Raw genomic sequence first — 25559 nt, 5'->3', positions numbered from 1 at the left:
CTGGCATACGTCATTGTACGTCGAGAAATTTTCAGCATGTTGAAAATTTCTCGACGTATGACGCACGTTCCGCATACGCTGGCATAAGTTGTAGGCACGTTATGCGATCGTTAACACACGTCGACATACGTTACTTACTCATAAGTCGAAACGCGTCAAGGTAATGAATGGTTAGCGTCAGTGTTCCAGACTCCCTGGTTTTTTTTTTCTTCGGTATGACGGTTATGATTTGTCATTGAGTGGCAGCCTTTTAATTATATTATATTATAACCGCACTAGAAATCGAAGTGTTAACATGACCGTCATACCGAAGAAAAAAAAACCAAAAAAAAACCAGGGAGTCTGGAACACTGACGCGAACCATTACATTGACGTGTTTCGACTTGTGAGTAACTTACAAGTAACGTGTTTCGACGTGTGTCAACGATCGCGCAACGTGCCGACAACACGTTACTCAAAGGTTTGAAATAAGTTTCGGGTACGCTAAACATTACCTCGACGTGTTTGGACTTATGAGTAACTTACAAGTAACGTGTGTCAACGATCACATACTGTGCCTACAACTTATGGCCAGTATTATGCGAAACGTGGGAGTCATACGCTGGCATACGTCAGGAAATTTCAAGCATGGAAAATTTGTCTAACAGCTCGGTGAACTACGACGTTTGCCAGCGTTCTACGACATATGCCAGCGTACTATGACATATGCCAGCTTTCTAAGACGTATGCCAGCGTACTACGACGTATGCCAGCGTGCTCTTAACGTATACAAAACTTACCCACAACGTCTTCGATGTGTGCCAGCGTTTTAGCCCAATTTTGCACATGCCAGGCATACGTTGGCTAAATCGTCATGGTGTGAGAGGGCCTTTATGCGGTGACAGCCTACTGAGCTGTGGATGGTTTGGCATTGACTTTCCAGCGTTGTTTGTCCATGCTTTATCCTTTTGAATGTCAAACGCCAAGCAAGTAAGCAGCACATACCATTAAAAAAATAAAAAGCTTTCAGTCTTCTTTAGGACTTGGATGGAGTTTGAACCACTGATCTCCAAGACCATACGCTCCAGCCCTTGAAAATGACAGTTTGAAATTTGTTTCTCTCCCCCCCCCCCCCCCGCACCCCTCCTTCCCACAAACTTGGATTTGAAATCGAAGAATATTTAGAGATCACCCTCATGAATTGAAATTTTACCATTATATAATATACACAAAACACAGCGCAGCTACAACTTACATCAAACATTATTTTATGCCTGTATAAAAGTGGACATTATACAGGCATAAAGTACTGTTTGATGGATGTTGAAGCTGTGACTGTTTTGCCCCGGTGTTGCTACCCCTTCCCACACCCAAGCCGTACCGTTGGTTACCAGTTCAGTTCAGTGTGGCTCAGGCTGTCTTGCTGCATGGTTCTCCACTGCTCACTCTTATTGCATCATTGTTTTTCATGACATTGTGATTTGATACATTTGCGCTTCATTTTCTTTCTTTCGGATCTTCTTCTTCTTGCGTTTGAGGAAGCTTAGCTGCAGGGGTAGCTATCATTTCTTGGAAGCGTGACTGTGTCGCCGATGCAGTGCCCCTCCACCAGTACACACTGGGACTCATTTAGCCGACCTCGGAAGGATGACAGGCTGAGTCAACCCGCTGGTGTATTAATTCAGTGGCCAACAGGGCTTGAACTCAGGACCCTAGGATCCCAAGCCGCCACCCGAACCACTAAGCCAACACCAGGCTTTTCTTTCGGATGAGTGTGTGTGTGTGTGTGTGTGTGTGTGTGTGTGTGTGTGTGTGCGTGCGTGCGTGCGTGTGTGCGTGCGTGCGTGCGTGCGTGCGTGCGTGCGTGCATATATATATATATATATATATATATATATATATATATATATATATATATATATTACATAATTGATACAGTGGGGTCAACCTTTCCTATTCCTTGGTGTTTATCTGTTTCTTTAGTCCATTGCTAATTGCACTACAAGTTGTTGATTTTATTGCTGGCCTTGAGAATAAAAAAATTTTTTAATTATTATTTGCAGTGAGCTGATTCCTGCATACGACTCCAGCACATTTGTGCTTTCCAATTTCAGGTAAGATTACTTGCATTTCGTGTGATCATGTTCAACTGACGTATATCACTCGCATACTCTCACTCAAATGTTTTTGATTGTTTTCTTTTTGGGACTTTGTCGTGAGGCAACCCCAGTTGTGGCGTGACTCCTTGCATGCTGTTTATATCTTTTGATAATAAACCATTTGGTGTTGTACAAGTTGGTGCAAGCTTTCAGGTGGTTTATTTTTATATTTGTTTAATTGTCATTATTTATTCATTTATTTATTTTATTTATTTTAGTACCTTGGCATTTCAACAGAGGCATTTTATTGTACCTGTTGCCTTTGGATGTGAGACGTATTCACGTCAAAACCAGATCGAAAGGGCGAAAAGCTACAGATATCAAATATATTTACAAGACTCAGTTGGAAGTGTGTGTGTGTGTGCGTGCGTGCGTGCGTGCGTGCGTGCGTGCGTGCGTGCGCGCGCGCATGTGTGTCCGTCCAACCTCTCCACCTAATTTTGTCAAAATCTGTCAATAACTTTTTGAGATATGCTATTCCCAGTCAGGCAAGCAAACAGGGGTGAAAACATAGCCTCTGTCCACCTTCAGTGGCAGAGGTAATTATTCAAAAGAGGTATGTTTACTCCACAGGAATTTAGTGAGGACTGATCTGGAATTTTGGTCACCACATTGAGGAAGGACGTAGTTGCCATAGAAAATGTACAGCAGAGAGCAACTAGATTAATTTCGGGCCTTGTTAGACTAAGTTATGAGGACTGGCTGAAAGAGAAGGAGACTGGCTTTTTTTCACATTTGAAAGGAGACTATTGCGAGGGGATCTGAATACAGATGTTTAAGATAAGATAAAAGGTAGAGACAAAATAAGTGCAGTTCAAGATTTTTTCAGCAGAATGGACACTGATGGGAAACCTGGGCACAGTTTACTCGTAAAGAAGGAGAGAGTTGGGAATGGAAGAAAAGCAGGATTCTTTCACTCGGAGTGGTGAATGCATTGAATTGTATATCTTCCTGAAGGGTTGTGACAGTCGAGTCAACAGATGGTTTTAAAATTGAGTTGGATAGGTATCTGGAATTCATAGGGAAATGGATTTAGGGTGGGTACTAAGATGTTGGCATGATTATGCAGGGTTAATGAGTCTAATGGTCTCTGCCTGTGTTTAAGTTCCTTGTAAATCTTTTGAAGTTTCATATGGCCTTGTCTCTTCATCAGCGACAGCCCAAGTAGCTTCAGTGTTGATGTTCTCAGATCATGGTCTCCTGCTCTTGTTTCTTCTTTGTCTGCTCCATTCAGCCTGTTTGCTTCTTCTCCCTTGGCCACCTTCTGTCTGCCTGGAAGCTGTCAACATCACCATCATTCATAATAAGGGTGTATGAATGGATAATGTCAACTGTAGGCCAGTGAGCTTGCTTCCAATTGCAAGCAAAGCCATGAAATCCATCATCTACTTCCTCCTTGATTTCCTGTGCATAATCGACTTCCTCCACATCATCGATTTATCAACTTCCTCTATTTACCAAGTTGATGTGTTATTAATATAACCCTCTCCTCTCCTCTCGTCTCCTCTCTTCATGGAGAGGAGCCTTAAGTTCCTCAAGGCAGTGTGTTCGGTCCAGTCTTGATCTCTCAGGTGCTCTGGAAATCTTTCTTCCTTTTTGCAGATTACTTTCTTAGGCTTTCATAATCTGAGAAACCTGAATAGAATCTTTTCAGGCCTTGCTACTGTCAGTTCTCACTTACCTTAACCCTTTAACCAGCACATTGTGGTGCATTCAACTTCAACAACAAATGGGCTCTCTGTACCACATACATTTAATACCATGGTAATTTTGCACAGTAAGATGCCACGTACTTATCAAGACTGTCAAAGATTGACAGAAAAGACAGATGAAAACTTTTTTTTTGCCTAAAAAGGCTTATCAAATCTCAAACCCCCACGTATCTATGAGGGTTCATTATTTTCCACTCTTGAGCAAATCCAACCGCAGGAAACCTCAGATCTTTCCACAAAGCCCGCAACAGTTGTGTGTCCACTCTCAGAAAGCCTGAAAACAATATCTGTCCAACCTTAAGATTAAATGTTCAAACTTTTCTCCCTCCTCGAAAACCTGGTGGTGCCTTGTTTAGTCTGTCTCTGGGGTATGCTCACCTTCCATCCTTTCCCTCACTTCAAATGGCACCACAGGCGATTCAACTCGTGAGAAGCCTTAATTCTATGTTTGCTTCCAAATCTTGTGTCCCAAACCCCTCGATCTCTGTCGACTACCCACCTTACCCAGTCGCACCCACTTGCTCTCTTTTGCACCCGAGAAGGTGGAAAAGTATCTGGCAACCCTCAACTCTGATTCTGCAACTTGGTCGGTGGCATCAGCTCACGTGTCCTAAAATCCAGCTCCGCTGCTCTTCCACTTCCTTTCTCTTCCCTTTCATCCGATCATTTGCCTAAGATCATATTCAATCTGCTTGGGAGTCAGCCAACATCATTCCATTACAAAAAAGGTGCAAACACCGTTTGCCTTAACTTCAGACCTATTAGTTTACTTCCAATCATCATCACGGTCATCGAATCCATCATCGCAGTTGACATAAAATCGTTCCTTTTCTCCAATGGCCTCATCCCAGATTATCAATTTGGATTCAGATCAGATTATTCTACCTTGGACATGCTGCTCTACTCTCCCAACGATGGATCGAGGCCCTCAATGTCAGACATGAGATCATGGCCATCTCTTGAGAATTTGATATTGTGCGGCACCCCGTCTTGCTCTGCAAACTCTGCCTACTGCATCCAAGATCAAATCCACTCTTGGATTACTGACTTCTTCCACTGTCGTTGCCAAGTGTGACTTTCAACTGAATCTTTATCTCCTCTATCTGTCAAGGCTGGAGTGCCCCACAACAGTGATGTAGGTCCCATCCCATTCCTAATCATCATCAACAATCTCCCTGACTGGAAAATTCTCTTTATCTCTTTGCTGATGACTCTACCCTTTGCTGTGGCATCCCTTATCCTTCAGATAGACATAAAATCACAAGCTGGCCAAACACTTGGAATGTCTTTCAATCAATCAATTTAAATTTTCAATCCGCAGCTTGATCGACGACTGCTCTCCCCTCTGAGCTGGCACCCTTGCCTCACATCTTGCTGAGCTTGATGCCTTGGAAATCAAGGCCTTCAAAATCATTACACCCACCCATGATGATCCTGAGTGGATGGGCCTATCACTTTCACAACGTAGACTAGTCGATGATCTCTGTCTTCTGCCTCCTTTTTGGTGTTGCACTGTCTGCTCTCTCCGTACTCTGCCCTCCACCCCTCATCAAGGTTTCTGCAGGGTGCACGTGGTCTGCCAGCAATGCCGTTATTGTGAAACTTTCAAAATCCAGTCACTGCTCACCTTCACTCATTTGTTCCTCTCCCCCCCCCCCCCAACTGTGGAACTAACTTCCAAATTCTCTGAAATCTCATTCTTCCCTACAGGTCTTCAAGACAGTTTTTTCCCCACCATCTCAGATCATCCCCCATCCAAAACCATGATATTTTCTGCCCATGTTAAACCACTTCACAACCTCCTCCCCTTCCCCTGCCAATTTCCAGTCTTCTCTCCTGAGATCCTGCTTCCATCTCATCCACCCCCCCCCCCGAATTATCCTCTACCCTTCATCCTCACCCGCATACCGTGTTGTCCATATCTGTATATTTTATTCCTCTGCCCTGCTGTTGCCGTTTCCCCATTCTCTTTCTGTTGTCAATTTTGTCTTGTTTTGTCCTTATCCATTCTTTGTTCTAGCTCTTTCACAAGCCTTGATTCAAGATACAAAAAATTTGTTGAATTGAATATATAATGTAATTGTAAGTTCAGTAAATGTTATGTAGGTGTTACATAAATTGCAAATTTTAGTTTAGAATAAAAGAATGCAAAAAAAGTAAGTTTATAGTTTTGCCAAGTTAATGAAGCATTCCATTGATGCAAGTACAGTAGTTAAATATTAGATAAGGATATGGCAGGCATAAATAACCTTATTTTTAGTTCCTTGAATCTTGTAGATGTTTTGCAGAATTGTGAGGAAAAATAATTCCTTGTGCTGTTAATACGTTTCCAGAGTATGCTGTGACAGGAGTATCGCTTCTCCTTCAGCAGTGATGGTCCCTGATTTGCATTGCCAAGTTCTCATAGCAATCAAATGTGTTTATGTGCAGCACACTACGACAGCGTGCAGACCCCGTGTACAGCCCTCCACTACAAGTAGCAGGACTTTGCTGGCGTCTCAAGGTCTATCCGGTGGGTATACAGCACTACATGTCACTACATGCTGTGGTGACTTGTATTTCCTAACAAATTAGTTTTCACAAACTCGTATTATCTGATCAATCTTGTCACTTTAACTGATGATTGTGAATTTTGATATCCCCTTTTGTGTCAACTGTGGGAACAGCTCTAGTCACATTATAGTTTAAATTGTCTTCAAAGTGCAAAATCTATTGAGCTATCGTACGTATTCTGTTCTTTGTGATACTTGGTAAAGCCTTGTATATTGTATTGATGCCTCATCAAAATGTGGATCACATATCTTCACCAGCTCTGTCACGTTTTGAAAATTTAATGGAAAGACTAGATCAGCAACACTGATATCTTTTGCAGAGCAGCATTTCACAGCGTGGAATCCATCGTAGTGGGGAAATCGTATCTGTCCTGGCCTGGACATCCAATGAGAGGGAGGAGGACCACTTACTTAAAGTTGTGCTTTGTTGAGGACAAGAAGAAAGTCTTCGTGGGCAAAGACTGCATTTCACGGATGGTCTCAAAAGACTGAAGCAGCTAAAAAGTGATATCTATGCCTGAGAATGTTGGCACATGATTGTCCAACAGAGCATAGTTTGCCAATGAAAGGCTCGATATGATGGAGAAGTCCCAAACCAACCTTGAACAGGCACTCAGACACTGCAGAGCACGACAACAGATTTGACCTCTGCGAGTATTCCGGCACAGACTTTGCACCAAAGATAGCTCTGCTGTTTTATAGTTTTGCCTGTTGTTGCGATTTGCGACTACTGTATGAAACCTTCGTTCAGGTTCAGGAAAAACTGTCTACAGTTTAGCTGTTGCATAAAAACAGCTCAATTATGCAAGGCTCATCTTGCTGATTAAATCGTAGGCCTGCCAATAACTTGTTTTGTGCAAAGGACACCACTTATCTGGTCATACCAAATAACTATGTGAGATCAATTGGGCATGAGATGCCAAACATGTTGTGGGTGGATGCCATCACTGAATTTGATGTTGGTAATTTTGAAGGTCAAAAGAGGTCAAATTTGACATTTTATCAATTGTGCATTAATAGATCTGTAGGATATGATATTTCAAATGAAAAAATGCATGGAATATGATGATTTAAGGGTTGTCAAAGCCATTGCACTGCTTAAATGATGAAAATCCAACACCAAACACCTGGAAAAATCACAAATTACATCATGATAAGCCAAAAATGTTGACTTATTTTTTTATTAACTAATCACAAGGATATTATTAATATTTGAATCGACAAGAGTAATTCATAATTTTGTTTATTCGTCAAGTGCCATCTCTTGGTGAGAAGTGGAAATTCATGGAAACGACACCAATTTGCACATGAATGAACAGATTTTATTCAAAGAAAATTTATTCTTATGACACCAAAAGATGCATTTTCCTTTCAGGCCTATAAATGAACACCTTTATTGTTTATAGGTTCCAGCTGTTAATTCATTCATATAATAATGGTGGTCATTAAAATGATGTATATACTTTGTATAGACTTTACAAGGCAGAACATAAAACGTCATTAAGAATTGCTCTTTGAAGAAAAAAGAAGAAATAAATTATTTTAATTTATTTATTTCTTCTTTTTTCTTCAAAGAGCAATTCTTAATGACGTTTTATGTTCTGCCTTGTAAAGTCTATACAAAGTATATTCATCATTTTAATGACCACCATTATTATATATACATATTGTTACGAATCTACGCCCACCCGGCGTGCGAGTGACCGCGTTAACTAATAACGGCCGCACGCCCACCGGACGAGCAATTCAGTCGTGACTTTCTGAAACAACGCCAGAAACCAGTCACGGGTGGGTTTTTAATCGCACCACGGCCCAGTCCGTATTCTACCCGCGTGCGACAGGGTCAATCACCGAATATCGATATACCTAAGTATTCGCGTGGGTAACCTACCGAGGGACCGTACCTCGGCGAAGGCCTGTTTGGACACGAACTGCTTAAGCGGTTCGTTCCGTTCTGGGACAACAGAGCGGGTATTATCGCCAGACCTCGCTTGGACCCGATTCTATGATCAGTATTCAAAAACCAACTCGTATTCCGAAAGCAAGATAGCAGTTCAATTTGGGGAAAAAAGACACGACGAATGGGTTAACATTCACACAAGCACATTTATTATTTTACACAGATGCACATATACAGCCATACAATCAATGGGGGAAGGGGACAAGACACGAGCAAGGTAAAAACACTACAACCGACTATAGTTATTATTCACAGGCACTTAACAGTTCTACTTGTCGGGACTCGGCGCCACATCATTCACACAAAGAAACAAAGAAAAGACCACCCTCATAGACAAGGGGGTCAGGCTGGGCCCGTAGGCCTTTATGGTGCGGGACTTGGCAGACCAAACGAGTCCCACGAGACCGTGCAGGTTACCTTCCTCGCTGGGGCAACCCACGACACTCCTTCCCCACGGCAGCTAGCGTAACCGCGGTCCGGCCCAGGCCTTGTCTGACGGCCCGGTGATTCGGGCCCAGCCGGCAACGCCTCAGAGGAACGAACGGGCCTTATGCTCTTTCCGAGTTGATGCTCTCTTTAAGAGCCCGTCCGTCCCTCGCGCTGCTCGGACTGTCCCGAAGCCCGATCACCTCGGACCATTCCCTGCTGGCTGGCAACCTCTCCACGTCCCACACGAATGCGCCGTAATGCGTGGCACGGCCGGCCTGATGTGTTTCCCGCTCCGTCTCCTCGGCAAACCCAGACTTCCACTGGACTCGAGCTCCGCTCCTCACACCGCTCTAGATCCCGACCGTGTCTCCCTCGGATCGACTCGACTCTCTTCCAGACCCCCTCCAGACTGGTTGAACTGGTGCTCTGCACGGCCTTTTTATGGGGCTGGTGAGGCGAGATCTGATCTCCACCCTTTCACCTCTGACCTCCGACCTCTGCGCGGAAAGCGGACGTTGTGGAAATCATCGGCGCTGCACAGCGAAAGAACCCTCGTCTCCGACCTCTGCATGGAAAGCGGATGTTGTGGAAATCATCAGCGCTGCACGGCGAGAGAACCCTTGCCTCCGCTTGCAGTGATGCCGTTTGATTGGATCTTGCCGCTGCGGGCGCAAAGATGGCGTCGTTTGGAGACGAAGGTGAGGCGATGTTTGTGGTGCGGAGATGTTGACGGATGCTGGCGAAGTAGTGAGGATGGCGTGGTATGTTGAGAGGCAGGTGTGGTTGTGGTGGTGGAAAGGCGGTTGGTCTGAAGCGGTTGTTGAGAGCGATGTTGGTGGTGGAGGTGGTTGGTCCAAAATAACGATAGCAAAGAATAACGGCTAACTCGAAGATCACAGCCGTGTGACACGAATAATTCCCATTAAACAATGGTGGGGAAATCTAACTGAACACAGACTTACCGGAATAACTGAACTCAGGACCTTTATGGTGTTCTGAGAATTTCCACAGCCGTAACAATATCGTCAAGAGACGATATGTATATAATAGGCTAATTCTGTCTCCGTCTCTGTCTCACCCTGAAAAATGGAAACGCTCCTCAGAGAGAAAGAAATTGAGAAGTTGCTTTACAAGGCCGATAAATGAACACCATTATTGTTTATAGGTTCCAGCTGTTAATTCATTAATATAAATCATGAAGAGCAATTCTTCATGAAGTTTTATGTTCTGGCTTGTAAAGTTTATACAAGATATACACATCATTTTAATGTTGCCTATCCAATGAAAATAATTGATAAAATACTGATGCTGATGATGATTTTGAAAATAATTATGAATATAATGGTTAACAATAGTAGTGAAATAATGAATGCTTGTTTGATCACCAAAGAAGCATATTGTCTCTTGAAGAAATACTTGTGTGTTGTGATTGCAATAACAGAAAAAACGCCATGTAGATTACCAAATCACATACACAGGTTAAATAATTCCCGTTATCCACAGCTCAAAAATCGCGAGGCAGTTGCACTATTCTTATCGATTATGTATATACGAGGTGTGTTCAAAAAGTATCCAACCTTAATTTTTCGTGCGTAAACAAATGAAGCTAGGGAGGCGTGGTTTGGTGCACGTATGTAGGCGATCCTAATTCGTATGCGTGAATATATTCCCGCCTGCAGAAGCTGTCAGTCGCCGACAGACCGCCGATGAGTGAGGAAGTGTAAGTGAGCGCCGTCGGATTTTCGTTTTTGACAAAATGACGGAAAAACTTGAACAACGCTACTGCATCAAATTTTGTGTAAAGCTTGGCGATTCCCAAGTGGAAACGATCCGCAAGATTCAACAGGCCTTCGGGAACGAAGCAATGGGCATCACACAGATAAAAGAGTGGTACAACCGCTTCAAAGATGGTCGCACATCAGTGGAAAGTGAAGCACGTTCTGGTAGGCCCTCAACATCCTGAAATGAGATCGTCATTGACCAAGTGAGGACCCTGCTGATGCAGGATCGTCGAATCACGATCAGAGAACTTGCAGACGAGGCGGGCGTCAGCATTGGATCCATTCATTCCATTGTGACTGAGAATTTGGGCTTAAGGAGAATCTCAGCGAAGTTCGTGCCAAAGCTGCTAACGATCGAGCAGAAGCAACTCCGTTTGGAGATCGCACAGGACATGCTGGAGACTGAACAGCGATCCCAACTTCTTCAACACAGTGATCACTGGCGATGAGACCACAGTGATCCGTCATTTTGTCAAAAACGAAAATCCGATGGCGCTCACTTACACTTCCTCTCTCATCGGCGGTCTGTCGGCGACTGATAGCTTCTGCAGGCGGGAAAATATTCACGCATACGAATTAGGATCGCCTACATACGTGCACCAAACCACGCCTCCCTAGCTTCATTTGTTTGCGCACGAAAAATTAAGGTTGGATACTTTTTGAACACACCTCGTATAATAGGCTAATTCTGTCTCTGTCTCACCCTGAAAAATGGAAACGCTCCTCAGAGAGAAAGAAATTGAGAAGTTGCTTCAAATGAATCCAAACTTATGGGAAACCAACATAGAGCTCAAACACAAAAAGGAAAAGCCAGCATTGTTGATTGAGGTTTCAGTTCCCAATGACTTTGGACTAACTGCGACAGAAATCGGGAAAATAACCAAATGCGAGGATCTGAGAAATGAGGTCAAGAAGACTTGGAAATTGAAGAAAGCTGAAATTGTACCAGTGATAGTTGGAGCTGCAGGAATGATAAAGAAAATCCATCCTGAGTATTTAAAAATAATTCCGGGGAATATCGCTACTAACGAGCTACAAGTGGAGGCTGTCAGAGGTTCAGTGAAAATTCTGAAAAGAGCCCTTGGAACGAGGTTGTGTCTTTGTTGTGAAATGCACTACCCAGCAGAGTGAACCTACAGGAACAGCTGATTTTAATCTAAAATAAACAGAATCACTGCAATTTAACACAAGTGGAGGCCAATTAACTTGGTGTGTGATATTGAAGGTGATTGGTTACACCTGAGATAATTTACAATTGTTTGTATTGGGGGAGGGGGGTGGGGGACACTTATCCAGCGAAGATATTCTAGTTTTGTATTTTTAATTAATTTTCTGAAATTTGTAGAATTAGTTTTTCACTTGTAAGTTATGGATTACGATGTGTAAATAACAATGAAAAAAGTCTGGTTTAATGCAATTTAATTCCAGGCTTTAAGGCAACAAAACATGAGAATTTTGAAAGAGGTTGTAGAGTGGAGACTTTCTTTCGGCACTGTATATACTTTCTATAGGCACAGCTGCCGGACCAGTTTCATCGCTTATTGGCGAATCATCAGTGACTACGCAGTGATCAGAGCAAACTGCATAGCCTGTTAATAGAAATCCATCTGGTGCCCGCGACGACGAACCGTCGACATATAGAATCAACTCAGAATTTTGGATTGGTGTGTCTATCAAATCGGGACGCGGTAGACGTGTGTACGATCACCTCCTCACAAATATGAGGATCTCCATCCAGTTCTACTGGCAGAAATCTAGCAAGATTCAATGGTGGGCACCTTTTAATCGTAATGTTCGGTGGAGCTGTGAGTGAGAGTTCGAATTGTCGTTGCCCGCGAGGCCGACAGGTGTTGTGTTTTTGTTTTTAACAGCACGGCGGTGACTGCGTGCAGCACCATGAGAATCAAAGTGTGTCCTGCGACGAGTGGTTCTGTCACCTGCACTGTGAGCGACGCAGCTGTCACTGCTCTTAAACAGGATGGGAATCCTTGTGCCACTGGATCCGATTTAGTACTGTAATAGGCGACGGGCCATAGCTTATTCCCGTGCTTCTGAGCCAGCACCGATTGCGCGAAGCCCCGACTCTCATTTGCGTACAAATGGAAAGGTTTTTCATAGTTCAGTATACCCAAAGCGGGATAGAGGACAGAGCTTGCTTGAGGGTCACAAAAGCCTTGTCTGCTTCTTGCGTCCATGTCAGTGGATTGGACACGCTCACCGAACCAATTTCCAGCAGGGTGCGCACTAAGGCTGCATCGTCAGGTATCCACTGCCTGCAATAGCCTGTCATCCTGAGAAAAGACCTCATCTGTTTAGCGGTAGTTGGCTTGGAAAGTTTTGATATTGCAGATATACACTCCCGAGAGACACGTCTGGTATCTCCCTTCAAAATGTGTCCCAAATATTTTACCTCCTCCTGGCAAAACTGCAATTTGGCTTTCGAGGCTTTGTGTCCCTTCTCTGCTAAGGCCCCCAACAGCATCAAAGTATCTTGTTCACATGCTTCCTTCGACGTTGAACAGATGAGCAGGTCGTCAACATATTGGATCAATGTGGATCCGCTGGGAAAAACTGTCATCTCGATTCTAGATCGTCTTTCAATGCTCGGGAAAACAAACTAGGGCTCTCAGTGTATCTTTGTGGAAGCACAGTCCAAGTATATTGTCTTCCTTGATGCATGAACGCAAAAAGGAATTGCGACTCAAGGGCTATCGGTACACTAAAAACAGCTGAACAAAGATCTATTACAGTAAAATGCGTATAGTTACTTGGGATACTTGCTAGAATGGTAGCTGGATTTGGGATGATGGGGTAGGTGGGGATAACAGCCTCATTCACCGCCCTCTGGTCCTGTACAAACCTCCACGTCGACTTTCCTGGTTTTCGCACAGGTAAAATCGGCGTATTACATTGACTGACTGTGGGAATAATCCTTCCTTGCTTCAATAGCGCTTCCACTACGGGAGCTATCCCTGCTTCCACTTCTGGACGCAATGGGTATTGTGGTTTGCGAGGCAACTTCTTTGATGTATCTATATTTATCTTTACTGGGTACATACTTCTAATTCGACCCACGTCATTAGCATGTATTGCCCACAGACAAGTCGGGACCTGCTCTCGCAGTCCAGGTAATTTCTCTGACCCTGTTGTTTCTGAGAGATCAACCATCTCAAACACAGCCTTTACAGTTCCACTACAGCCTGACCAACAATATCCATCTGCCCCGATCTTCCATAGTCCCTTAACTTGGCTAGACCCTACCAAAGTTGCTTCCGATGCCCTTTTTAGATGGGTTACCATGTGCCCTATGTCCGTTGTTTGGTAACCTCTCACAATCGTTAAGGTAACATGTGGTGTAACACTGGACGGTTGATTCCACATTTTCAATTGCTCCTGCGTCAGATGCACCTCCAGGCCAATCCCTTGCTTCCCAATCCACATTGTTCCCAATCCCATGCCAAAACTCTGGTGTAATTTTGAAATTGCTTCCCTCGCATAGACGTTATCTTTTCCCTTAACATCGCAATCTGCAATGCAATGTAATCGAGTCTGCGCCCTGTTCATGTCAATGTGATGCTGACTTACCCAGTCGCACACCTCCTCCTCTTCAAATCGGACACGCACACCTGCAAATGGTTAGATGCTTCACCATCCATCACAATCCACCGGAATACAAGATTCTCTGTATTTTCCTGCAATAGATTCAGCATAGTTGTATGCGATTCGTGAGGCATATCCAAGTACACTCCGTCGGGGGTACATTTCACTGTACAATTCAGCTTGCATAATAGGTCTTTTCCCAACAAATTAATTGGTGTGTCAGTAGCCACCAAAGGTCCAATCTCTACCTGTAGTTGTTCAGACAGTGGGATCGCCATGGCAACGCCTAATACTCCTACAACCTTTACTTGTTCCCGCGATAAAGGTGCGTTCGGAAAGTCACTTTTCCTGATCGCAGATTTAGTTGCCCCTGTGTCCACCAGGAAAGAAATCTCTTGGCTTTCAATTGTCAAAATCGGTCTCGGTTCGTCACGCGGTTTTGAAGTCAGCAACGGTAATTCAGATGAGGTCCCTTCCGTTCTCTGTCGTAAAGCGAACGGATTATGGGGTGGAGGTGGTGGAAATGAGCTCTGGGGTGGAGGGGGTGGAAATGAAGCAGCTGACTCGGCCTGTGTTCCCCATCCGTCCTGCTGATGGGAATTTGCACCTCGGCCTTTGTTTGGTTGTGCCGGCTGCCTCTCCCCTGCCGGTCTGTTCGTGCCATAAGTCAGACCATTTCTGACGTTCGGGTACTCCCTTGCCCAGTGACCTGTTTGCCCATACGCACGACAGACCTCTTTGTGCCTTTTCGGTGTTGTGGTCGGCCACAGTTACGGCTCGGCCCGCGGTAGTGTGCATTATAACTCGCATTTCTCCCACTTGCTCATGTCCCTGGCCCATTTTACCTGGGTTGGCATCAATTTAGCCTCCGTCTCAGTACAACGCTGTTCGATCAATGAACTGCAATGGGTTATAATAGAACATCAGATCCTTTACATCTTTGGATTCCCAGCCGATACACACTCACTTGACCTCGTTCTGCAATTTTGCTGCCAAACCGCTGATAAATGCATGAGCGAACGGGACGCCTTCCTCATCTTTTAATCCAGAGTGACGCTGATACACACTCCGTAACCGCTCTAGGTAATCCAACGGATCTTCGGTTGAGCATTGTTTGCACGCTTGTATTTTTCCCCAATCTGTTTTAAGTGGGGCTTCCTCTGTCATGGTGTCAATGAGCTTGTTGACATGTTCTTGTAGCTCGTCTCAGGTTTCGGGCACTTCACTTGGTCATCTTGCGACTTGTTTCAATTGTCGGAGTAACCCCTCGGGCACAATCGATTTCAACAAAATATTCATGTCCACATAAATGAGCCTGGTATGGCTCAGTGGTTAAGGCGGTGGCTTGGGATCCTGAGTTCGAGCCCTGCTGGCCACTGAGCTAGCATCAGGGGGGTTGACTCAGCCTGTCATCCTTCCGAAGGTCGGCAAAATGAGCGCCAGTATACTGGTAATTATTCCTCCAGGGTCGAAGGCGATGAAAGGGTTGGCGTCAGGAAGGGCATCCGGCTGTAAAAACATTGCCACAACAAAGGGTACCATGATTGGAGCCCGCAAAAAAGCTGACCCCTGCTCAGGGATAAAGACTTTTAAATGGTATGACGATGATTCATGTCCACACAAGTCGGCTGATAGCATTCCACAATCACACGCAACTCTCGTTGAAACTTTTGCGGATCCTCTCGTACCTTCGGCATCTCGTTTGCAATGGCCCTTAACTCGGAACCCCATGGCCGATTATATTGCTTGCATGCCTCCAGCCCCTGAGTAATCTCGCAATGGGAACGTACCTATTGGTGTCCCCTCATCGTCTTCCCTCTCAGCCTCCACTGGCCTTTCTCGATCGGGTCCACACTCCGACCTTGCCACCAAGAAGAAACTCTGGTCGTTGTGTCGCAGCATACTTCCTCTCAACGCTCTTCGTAATCTCCGCTTTTGGTACTACTCCAGTGGCTCCTCTTTGATGCGCATCCTGTCCTGTACCATCCTCGCCCTCTGCGCCCGCTGCACCCGGTTCTTCGTCCTCGAGTGGCGGTGCCGTTGGCACTATGTCTGGAACAGGGTCAGGCCACCTATCTGACTCCTCCCCATCATCCTCAAACTCCACAGGGGCAGCTCGCTGTTTCTTTTTTGATTTATTTTCAAGTCTCACAGGCATCTGCATGGTCACCTGGTCCAGCTGCTCTTTAAGGTTTAACAGCCGTGTTTTCTCGACCCGATCCCTACACTCCTCCATCCAGTCTATATACGCTCCCCAATGTACGTGCCTTGAGGTCTTTTTGTCCTTTCCTTTTTCCTCCAACATTTTCCTTCGGTGGTTCAAACAATCCCGATCAAAAGTAACATTCTCAGGAAAAGGCAATTTACTATTCATAGTCCACTCGCACCAATTCGCAATGTCTCTCACAGAATCAAGTCCGTATTTATCAAACATATATCTCGTGCATGTCCCTCTGCGTGGCCTGGGGCAGGTTGCTTCGGTATACCCAATCTCATCACTCTTTCCACCAGTGTTTCCCATCCTGCAAATCGTCACCAGGTCACAAATACCATGAAATATCCACTTCAATATGTCGATAATATAACAAATGCTGGCCAGCACTGTAGTAAAACAACTATATAGTATGGTTAGTTCGAAGCACATACCCCTCACACACAATCACATTTTACTACACAGCGAGCTGGGCCTCGTACCCCTCTCTTTGCGGAAGTGGGACTCCAACCCCCCCCCCCCTTTGTTTGGCCAGAGGGGAATGGCCTTTTCCCCTCTCCCTGCTGTACCGAGTACAGCACAGTGAGCCAAGTAACGAACTCGCTCAAAGTACGACGGAGACTCAAACTCCCCGTAAAGAGATCCCTGATCTCTGTTAGCCCCATAGGCTTAAGCGGTTTGTAACCACAGGATCCCCTCAGGCCTATCAATAAAAATTCTCTGACGTACTTTCCTTTGTCGATGTACGTTACCCGCTAAGGACAGGCCCGCCGTCAGGGATGGGGCGAACGCTCTCCGCTTACCTTCTAGTCTGCGATGCTCAAGCGTTTGCCGTCCCTCCGGACCATGGACTGCCTCCAGGGATTTAGTACATCCGAGTCACGACACCAAATTTGTTGTGGAATTAAAAACAGACTCAGTGTAAATACTATTACTCAATTTTGCAATAAACAAATAATCCACTGGTCCACAAGGAAAGTACATTCGATCACAGAATATTTATTACGCGGTACCACGGAGTCCAAAACACTGAGATGTGGTAACATCCACAATGATTTGCACAAAACTAAGCTTACATTTTTCCCATATATATATATATATATATATATATATATATATATATATATATATATATATATATATATATATATATATATATATATATATATATACATATACATACTTGTAAAGGTGCCCGTCTTTGACGGGCGTCACTGGCAACATATGGTAAAAGACAGATTGCATGAATGTATTTTAAACAATATATTATATCATTTTTATGCATTGATTATCATTCAGGTTTTCCACTTCGATGACATTACCACGTAGTTTAGTGACTACACAACGTGTACCATTTGTGAGTTCCGGAGGATCCATAGAGCGCATTAAAATTACAGGGCACCCTTCTTTAAAGTGATCCAAAAAGCCGGATCAGTTTCATCTACATATTCATATCTTGTAGATTTTAGCTGGCCGAATCAGTTTCATCTACATATTCATATGTTGTAGAATTTAGCTGATTCTGAAACTGTTAACAGCATGTCGATCGGATGGTTCTGTGATTTTCTACGGTAGTAAACAGAAGTACGACTTAAGCCTGTACGCCACTATGTGGAGACCCGAGATTTTTATGTGCACGTGCTCAATCCCGCACCCACCCGGAAAAGACCCAAGTACACTGTCAGTACTCACCTCCACACAAAAACGATGATCATGATTTGGGGTTTAACCGTGACTAACCAGGTGATACTTTGTTGGCAGTTGGTCCGGCTGGGCAGCGCGTATCGGTCGATGAAAATTTCAAAACCGCAACCAAAAAAAGCAAAGAAATACTTTGTATTTAGTCGGAAAGTCATGGTTTTGTGAAGAAACTACGGCACATGGAAAGTGCAAATTCGTCAGGTATGAACTCAAATGTTTTCTCCCAAATGGAGTGTGATTCTATGAGCCGAACTCATCTTAGTGGTCCTCTAAAAAATGAGAAACATTTTTATTTCTTTTTTGTGCAATAATTCCTCCCATTTTGCAAATGGAGAACATGAACTGTTTAACTACCATAATCATCAAAACAAATTTTGAGGGGCCTTTTAAGGAAGACAATAATATCATTACTATATATGTCAAAGCTTGTTTCATTTCATGCAGTAACAAAAATCTGATGGTGGAACAAAACAAGGGGTGCGCCGAAATATATATATATATATATATATATATATATATATATATATATATATATATATATATATATATATATATATATATATATATATATATATATATATATATATATATATATATATATACATACATATGCATACCTTGGTAGGAGTGGAGGGGGCTTGGGAGAACAAAGCAAAGAGAGGGGAGTTTGGTCATGATGACCTACAGCTGGCCTTGGTGAGACTGGTTTCGCATGGGAAAGGCATCTTACTGGTCAAAAGGTTCTTAAATAGGATAACTGAACATAAGCAATTGATTATAATTCATTTTTATTGAGCAAGCAGTGAGTACATTGAAAAAGAAACAATGAGTACATTTAAAGGAAAAAGAAAACTTGTTTAAAAAGGAATTTTTCTCCATCAGTGGGATACAAAAACGTAAACTGTTCAGCCTGGTTCCCTCTGCCACCGAAGAAGGTGGACAGAGGTTATGTTCACCCCTGTCTGTTTGTGAGCAGAATTTCTCAAAAAGTTATGGATGGATTTAGACGAAGTTTGGTGGACAGGTTGGGTGTGTGACAAGGCCAAATTGATTAGATTTTGTTGAAGATCTGGATCTGGATACTGGAATTTTTTAAGTGATTCTTCACTTTTGAGAGATGGTAGCGAAAACGATATATCTTTAAAAAGTTGTGGACAGGTTATGACAAAACTTGGTGGATTATTTGGGAAGGTGACAAGAACAAGTTGATTGGAATTTAGTTGAGGCGCAGATGCAGATTTAGCCTATCGGTGGACTCCAAAGCATAAACTGTTCAGCCTGGTGGAGGTACGTGCTCTACCGAATTCCGTTCTTGTTATATCTATCATTAGACATTAGATATGCAACATTAACATGATGTATATAATTTGCACCAGGTAATGGGCATCCACAACCATCCTTGACCATGCACAGGAATGTTGACCGAGGCCCTTGTGTGCATGAGATGAAAAAGGACTACTGAAAGTTCCGGTCAACACAATGCTGAGGATAATACAGTGTTCCATAAAGACCTGAACAACTTTGGTTGTTAATATATTTATAGCCACAAATGATGCAACGATGCCCTTTGGTCTATATGATACAGAAATGCGTTACGTTTTGTGCACATCATCAAAACACTTCAATGTGAGCTCCGTTTGTCACACGCAAGAAAGACATCAAGGCAGTACATGAGATTTTGCCATGTATGGCTCAGCATGTTCGGCAGACCAACCGCCCGGTCCCCACGTTCACCAGACATAACCCCCCTTGATTTTTTTTTTCTTTCTGTGGGGATTTGTCAAAGATGATGTTGACAACACCAAGAGGGCAAACCTACAGGATCATCGTTCTTGGATCACAGCTGCATGCATACTGGTGGGCATAAGCATGCTGAGCTGAACATGGGGAAAAAAATCGTGTACCACCTTGTTGTCCTGCGCGTGACAGAGCTCACATTGCAGTGTATTGAGTTTCCTTGGTGTGCACAAAACTTTGAGTTTCCTGTATCATATAAACCAAAGGGTATCATTGGATAATTTGTGGTTCTAAATATATTCACAATCAAAGTTGTCTGGGTATTTTTGGAACACCATGTATTTTCGTGCTCATTATCTTCTATGATGTCTATTGTCCCACAAGGGCAGCAATTGTGCGACACCGCTGACATGCCGCGCATGATGAAGATGAGATGTTACAAGCCTAATTTTCTCAACCTTGAGCTGAGAAAAGCTTTCAAACAAATAGAGCCCAATGTAGTGTTTCTTCCTAGAAAATTGTGTGAAAGTGATTCTGGATTTTTGCCTTTTCCCAGTTTTCTTAGTTTGGGCTCGTAAATTTGAGCTCTGACCATCTCCAGTGGCAAGTGTCAATGTGCTTGAGTTTGTGCTCTGTGCACATCCTTTCCTGCCACCAAAGAAAGACTTGTCAACCTGGATGTTATGGCTTTCAAAGCCATCCCATAACCAAGTTCACCAAATAGAAACGTGTGCAATAGTAAAAGCTAGCTATAGGAAGTTAGCTATGTACAAAGTATATTCAAAGTCCTTCAGGAAGTTAGCTATGTACAAAGTTACATGATGATTGGATGGAAAATGTGGACAGCATTCAAAAAAAATCAATTTTCTGCAGGTATGGGTTGCAGGGTGTTTCACGGAATAAACTACCTCGACCTCGCTTCGCTCAACCTCAGCCGAATCAACTTTACAAGGCGAGAACACAAAACTTCATGACTGGCTGCTCTTCCAACCAAAACAAGAACATATTATTTATATTTATTCCTATCAATTAATTAACTAACAGTGACCTATAAATGACTAAAATGGAATAGCACTTGGTGGAGTGCATACCTCCGCCAGGATAAACGGTTTACGTTTTGTAACCCACTGATAGGCCGAATCTGCATCCAGACCTTAACCAAAATTGAATCGTCTTATTATTGTCACCCAACCAACTCATCCACCAAGTTTTGTCATTGGTCCACAAGCTTTTGAAATATCATGCTACATGTCGTTTTTGGCCCCATTTCTCAATGGTGAAGAATGGCTTAAATTATTGGATCCAGATTTGGATCTTCACCAAAATCTAATGAATTCATCCTTGCAACACACCCAAAGTGGCCACCTAATTTTATCAGTCCATCCATAACTTTTTGAGAGAGCCTGCTCACAGACAGACAGACGAACAGGAGTGAAAACATAATCTCCATCCACCTTCAGTGCTGGATGTATTAATAGTGTTCATTTATAAGCCTAAAAGGAAAATATATATTTAGGTGTCATAAGGATTGATTTTCTATGCACAATCTGTTCATGATGTGCAAATTGATGTAGTTTGCACAAATTTCCACTTCTCACTGAGAGATGGCGCTTTACAACTAAAAATTAATCATCACTCTTGTCGATTCAAACAATAATGTCCTTGTTATTGTTTGGCCGATTTCAATTCCGGTTGTACCAATTCCAAAGAAGAATGTATGAAGATTTTTATTATTATTATTATTGCATTAGTCTTGATTGTGGTAATTTAACATATTTTAAAGAATTGTTTTCTGAAGCTGTTTAAAAATAATAATAATAATAATAAAAGTAAATATTTTGGTTATTAGCGAGCTATTGTGTGTAGCTTGTGGCTGCTGGTTGCATCGTTTTTTGGGGGCTTGACTGTGCCGCTGATGTAGTGCCCTCTTACAAGTCCACTGGTGCTCATTTTGCTGACCTCAAAAGGATGACAGGTTGAGTCAACCCCATCTGGTTCAATGGCTGACAGGGCCTCAAACTCAAGACTCGAAGATCTTAAGCTAGCCACTTAACCGTTAAGCCAACACCAGGCTTATTTTGGGGGTTAATTTATTATCATGCAATTTTAAAAATATTTCAGGCATTTATCGTATATTCACCATCCAATTGTGAGCATTGGCTTTCGTAACCCTTAAATAATCATATACCATGCACGTTTTATTCAAAACGAGCAAATGCAACCCGTTGCTTCGCTGACTGGAATATTGAGGGAAGGGTTAGAGGATGGGGATAGAGAGGGATGAGAGAGAGATGGAGAAGAAGAAAAAGAGAGAGGCAAAGAGGGTGCCAGGAATGGGGGAGTTTTGCGAGCAATGCCTCACCAAACGTTGCTATACACTCCAGGATTGGGGGGAGGGGGGGAGCAAGGAGGAAAGGGAGGTGAGAGGGAGGGATTTTGTCAGGGGGTAAGTGTGAGGCGTGGGGTTCTCAACTTGTGTTTGGTAGTGGGACTTGTGGAGAAGGGAGTATTTGGGAGGGGGGAGTGGTATAGGATTGAACAAAATGGGGTACATTAATACAGCACGCAGAAACGGCCAGGAGATGTCCATGGGAGTGGAGAGGGGATGGGGTTTAGGATGAGCTCAGCATGAGGGGAGGTAGAGGGAAGGCAGTGTGAGGGAAAGGGAAGGTAAGGCAGCATGAGGGGCAGAGAATGCTGTGTGAGAGGAAGAGAAGGGAAGGCAGCGTGAGGGGAGTTTTTTTGAGTCTGAGGGATGAGAGATGGTACAACAGAGGGTGGGGTCATCAGCAAAGAGATAAAAAGGATTTTCCAGAGTCGGAGAGATCAATGATGAAAACCAGAAAAAAAAAAAAACAGGGCCCAGAAAACTGCCTTGAGGAACTCCAGCTTGGGCAGGAAGAGGGGATGAAAGAACTCCATTTAGGGCGACACGTTGGCTGCGACAGGAGAGGAAGTATTCAAGCCATGAGTGGAGATGGCCTTGGATACCATAGGAAGAGAGTTGGTGAGCAGGGCAGGGTGCCAGACCGTGTCAAAAGCACGTGATATGTCGAGGGACATGGCACGGATTTCATTTCTGGCAGTGAGTACCTCCAAACATTGTTGGGAGAGCAGAAGCAGCATATCCAGGGTAGAGTGACCTGGTCTGAAACCAAATTGATTAGAAATCAAGCCATTGGAGAAGAGGAAGGATTCAATGTCAGAAGCGATGAGGGATTCCATAACCTTGCTGATGATTGGGAGAAGGCTGATAGGTCTGTCGTTGCAGGAATCTGTTTTTGCACCTTTTTATGCAGAGCGGTAATGTTTGCTGATTTCCAAGCAGATGGCAGATGACCTTGAGGGAAGGTGAAGGGAATGGCGATAAAACTCACCCAAACAGGGACATTTTCTTTTTTTTTTTTTTTTTTTTTTTTTTTTTTTTTTATACCTTGGTCGAGGCTCGTATGAGAGCTAACACACAACTCACAGCAAGGAGGCATGAGACAAGAGGGGCGGGAGTGGAAGGGACAAAACATTGGGGAACAGACACAGGTGAACTGTGGAAGGGAGAGGGATGGGGATGGGACGGGGAACATGGCGAGGGGAAGATGGACATTAAAGGGACTTTCAGGAAGGAAAGCAGGAGAATTGAAGGAAGTGGGCTTGGGTGGATTATCGGGGGTAGAAAAGATCGAGGATTTGGATGGGGGAAGATAAGAGGTGGTGGTGAACAGCTGTTTTGAAAGCCTGAAGGGAAGAATGGGAAAGAATAGAGTGAGGAAGTTTATTCGAAAGGCGGGAAAAAGAGGAATGAAAGAGTGAAGATGAGCAGTGATTCGTGATTTTGGTAGTTTTACCAGAAGGGGGTTGTTGGCGGACCTTGAGCGCCCTGTGGAAATGTGGTTGGGACAAATCGCAGAGAGAGCAGGGGGGGCAAGGCTGGAGAGGAGTCTGTAGAAGACAGAAAGACCACCGACCAACCTGCGGTGATTGAGTGAGAGGCCCAAAGACTCAGCTTCATTGCGGGAGATGCCAATGATCTTAAAAGCCCTGGTTTCGACAGCGTGCAGTCGAGAAAGGTGGGAGGCAGGAGCACCAGCCCAGAGGGGAGAGCAGTACTCCATCAGGCTACGGACAAAAGCTTTGTAAGTGGTCAGGAGCTCAAGAGGGCCGAGGAAGGACTTTGCACGACGGAGGATTCCCAGTCGGCGACTGGCTTTTGAGGAAAGGTTGGAAATGTGACTTTCCCAGGAAAGGTCATGGCAGATAGTGAGACCCAGAAGCTTGAAAGAAAAGACTTCTTCCAGAGGATTGTTGAGAAAGTGGATGGGGGGGTTTTGTAAACGGTCCTTTCGAAGAGACATAGTGAGAGTGTGAGATTTGTCTGGATTGAAAGACATGTTCCACGTGTTGGACCAGTTTGTGATTTTATCCAGATCTGCAGTGAGCGAAGAAGCTGCTGCTTGCCGGTCTGAGGGATGACAGATGGTACGGCAGAGGGTTGAGTCATCGGCAAAGAGAAATAGAGGATTTTCCAGAGAGTCTGTGAGATCATTGATGAAAACCAGAAAAAGAACAGGGCCCAGAACGCTACCTTGAGGAACTCCAGCCTGCACAGGAAGAGGGGATGAAAGAACTCCATTTAGGGCCACACGTTTTTAACCGCTGCGTTCGATATAAAACTGGGCGGTCACATTTAAATCCCATGCTATCTACATGGCAAAGGCCTGCATGCATGCACATGCAACTATCTTTGCACCCTTCGGGTTGGTTCATTCCGAATCATATTCGTACATGCAATAGTCCCCTCAACCAAGGGTGGGGGAGCAGGGGGAGGAATGGGGGAGAGAGGGAGACAGGAAGAAAGGGGGAGAGGGGAGGGATCGGAGAGAGGGAGAGGGGTAGGATCGGTGTGAGAGAGGCAGAGGAGGGGGAGGGTGGGATAGGTGTGAGAGAGGGAAAAGGAGGTGGAGGGGGGAAGGGAAATTCTAACAGATGTGATGCCCAGTTTAACATCCATCTGAGAGATGGCACACACATTGATAAATCACCCTGCCTGTGAAACACAGGGATGACAGTCTATAGCTGGGTTGGGATTCAAACCCAGACGAGACAGCTGAGAGCGAGTGTGCTTACCTCTCGGCTACCCTGCCGTGATGTGGCGATTCATTGTTTTTTAACAACTAAAAACCTTTTAACCTCCGCCATCGAAGATGGACGGAGGTTACTGTTTTCACTACTGTTTGTTACTTACGAAATCTAAAGATTTCGTAAGTATATTGATGCCTTCCGTTTCTGTTTGTTTGTTTGTTTGTAGGCACGATAACTCGAGAACGGAAGAAGCTACCAATGTCAAATTACACCACGTGATGCAGGAGGGTGATGGCTCGTGCTGATTAGATTTTGGTCAAAATCGGTCAAAGGTCAAGGTCACAGTGAGGTCAAATATTCGATTTTTCATGGTTTGGTACAGATAACTCGAACGGAAGAAGCGACCAATGTCAAATTACACCACGTGATTCAGGAGAGTGATGGCTTGTGCTGATTAGATTTTGGTCAAAATCGGTCAAAGGTCAAGGTCACGGTGAGGTCAAATATTCGATTTTTGATGGTTTGGTACAGATAACTCGAGAACGGAAGAAGCTTCCAATGTCAAATTACACCACGTGATTCAGGAGGGTGGTGGCTAGCGCTGATTAGATTTTGCTCAAAATCGGTCAAAGGTCAAGGTCACGGTGAGGTCAGGTCAGGT

General features: G+C 44.0%; 1 protein-coding gene across 1 annotated transcript in view; it reads left to right on the top strand.

Moving 5' to 3' along the window:
- The window catches only part of TRIM37 (tripartite motif containing 37), a gene marked incomplete at its 3' end in the record, with an annotated part of 187900 nt that overhangs the window by 77690 nt on the left and 84651 nt on the right, over nucleotides 1-25559 (top strand). Inside the window, exons 12-13 of the mRNA XM_085876555.1 lie at nucleotides 2043-2093; nucleotides 6281-6362. Coding sequence (XP_085732681.1) covers nucleotides 2043-2093; nucleotides 6281-6362 — 133 coding nt within the window. The remainder of the gene's footprint in view (nucleotides 1-2042; nucleotides 2094-6280; nucleotides 6363-25559) is intronic.

The sequence above is a fragment of the Eptatretus burgeri genome, chromosome 4 (genome assembly GCF_056783735.1).
Source record: "Eptatretus burgeri isolate ZD-2024b chromosome 4, Ebu_testis_v1, whole genome shotgun sequence".
NCBI classification, from domain to species: domain Eukaryota; kingdom Metazoa; phylum Chordata; class Myxini; order Myxiniformes; family Myxinidae; genus Eptatretus; species Eptatretus burgeri.
Note: the sequence above shows the minus strand (reverse complement) of the source record. Positions and strands in the feature narration are given on the sequence as shown.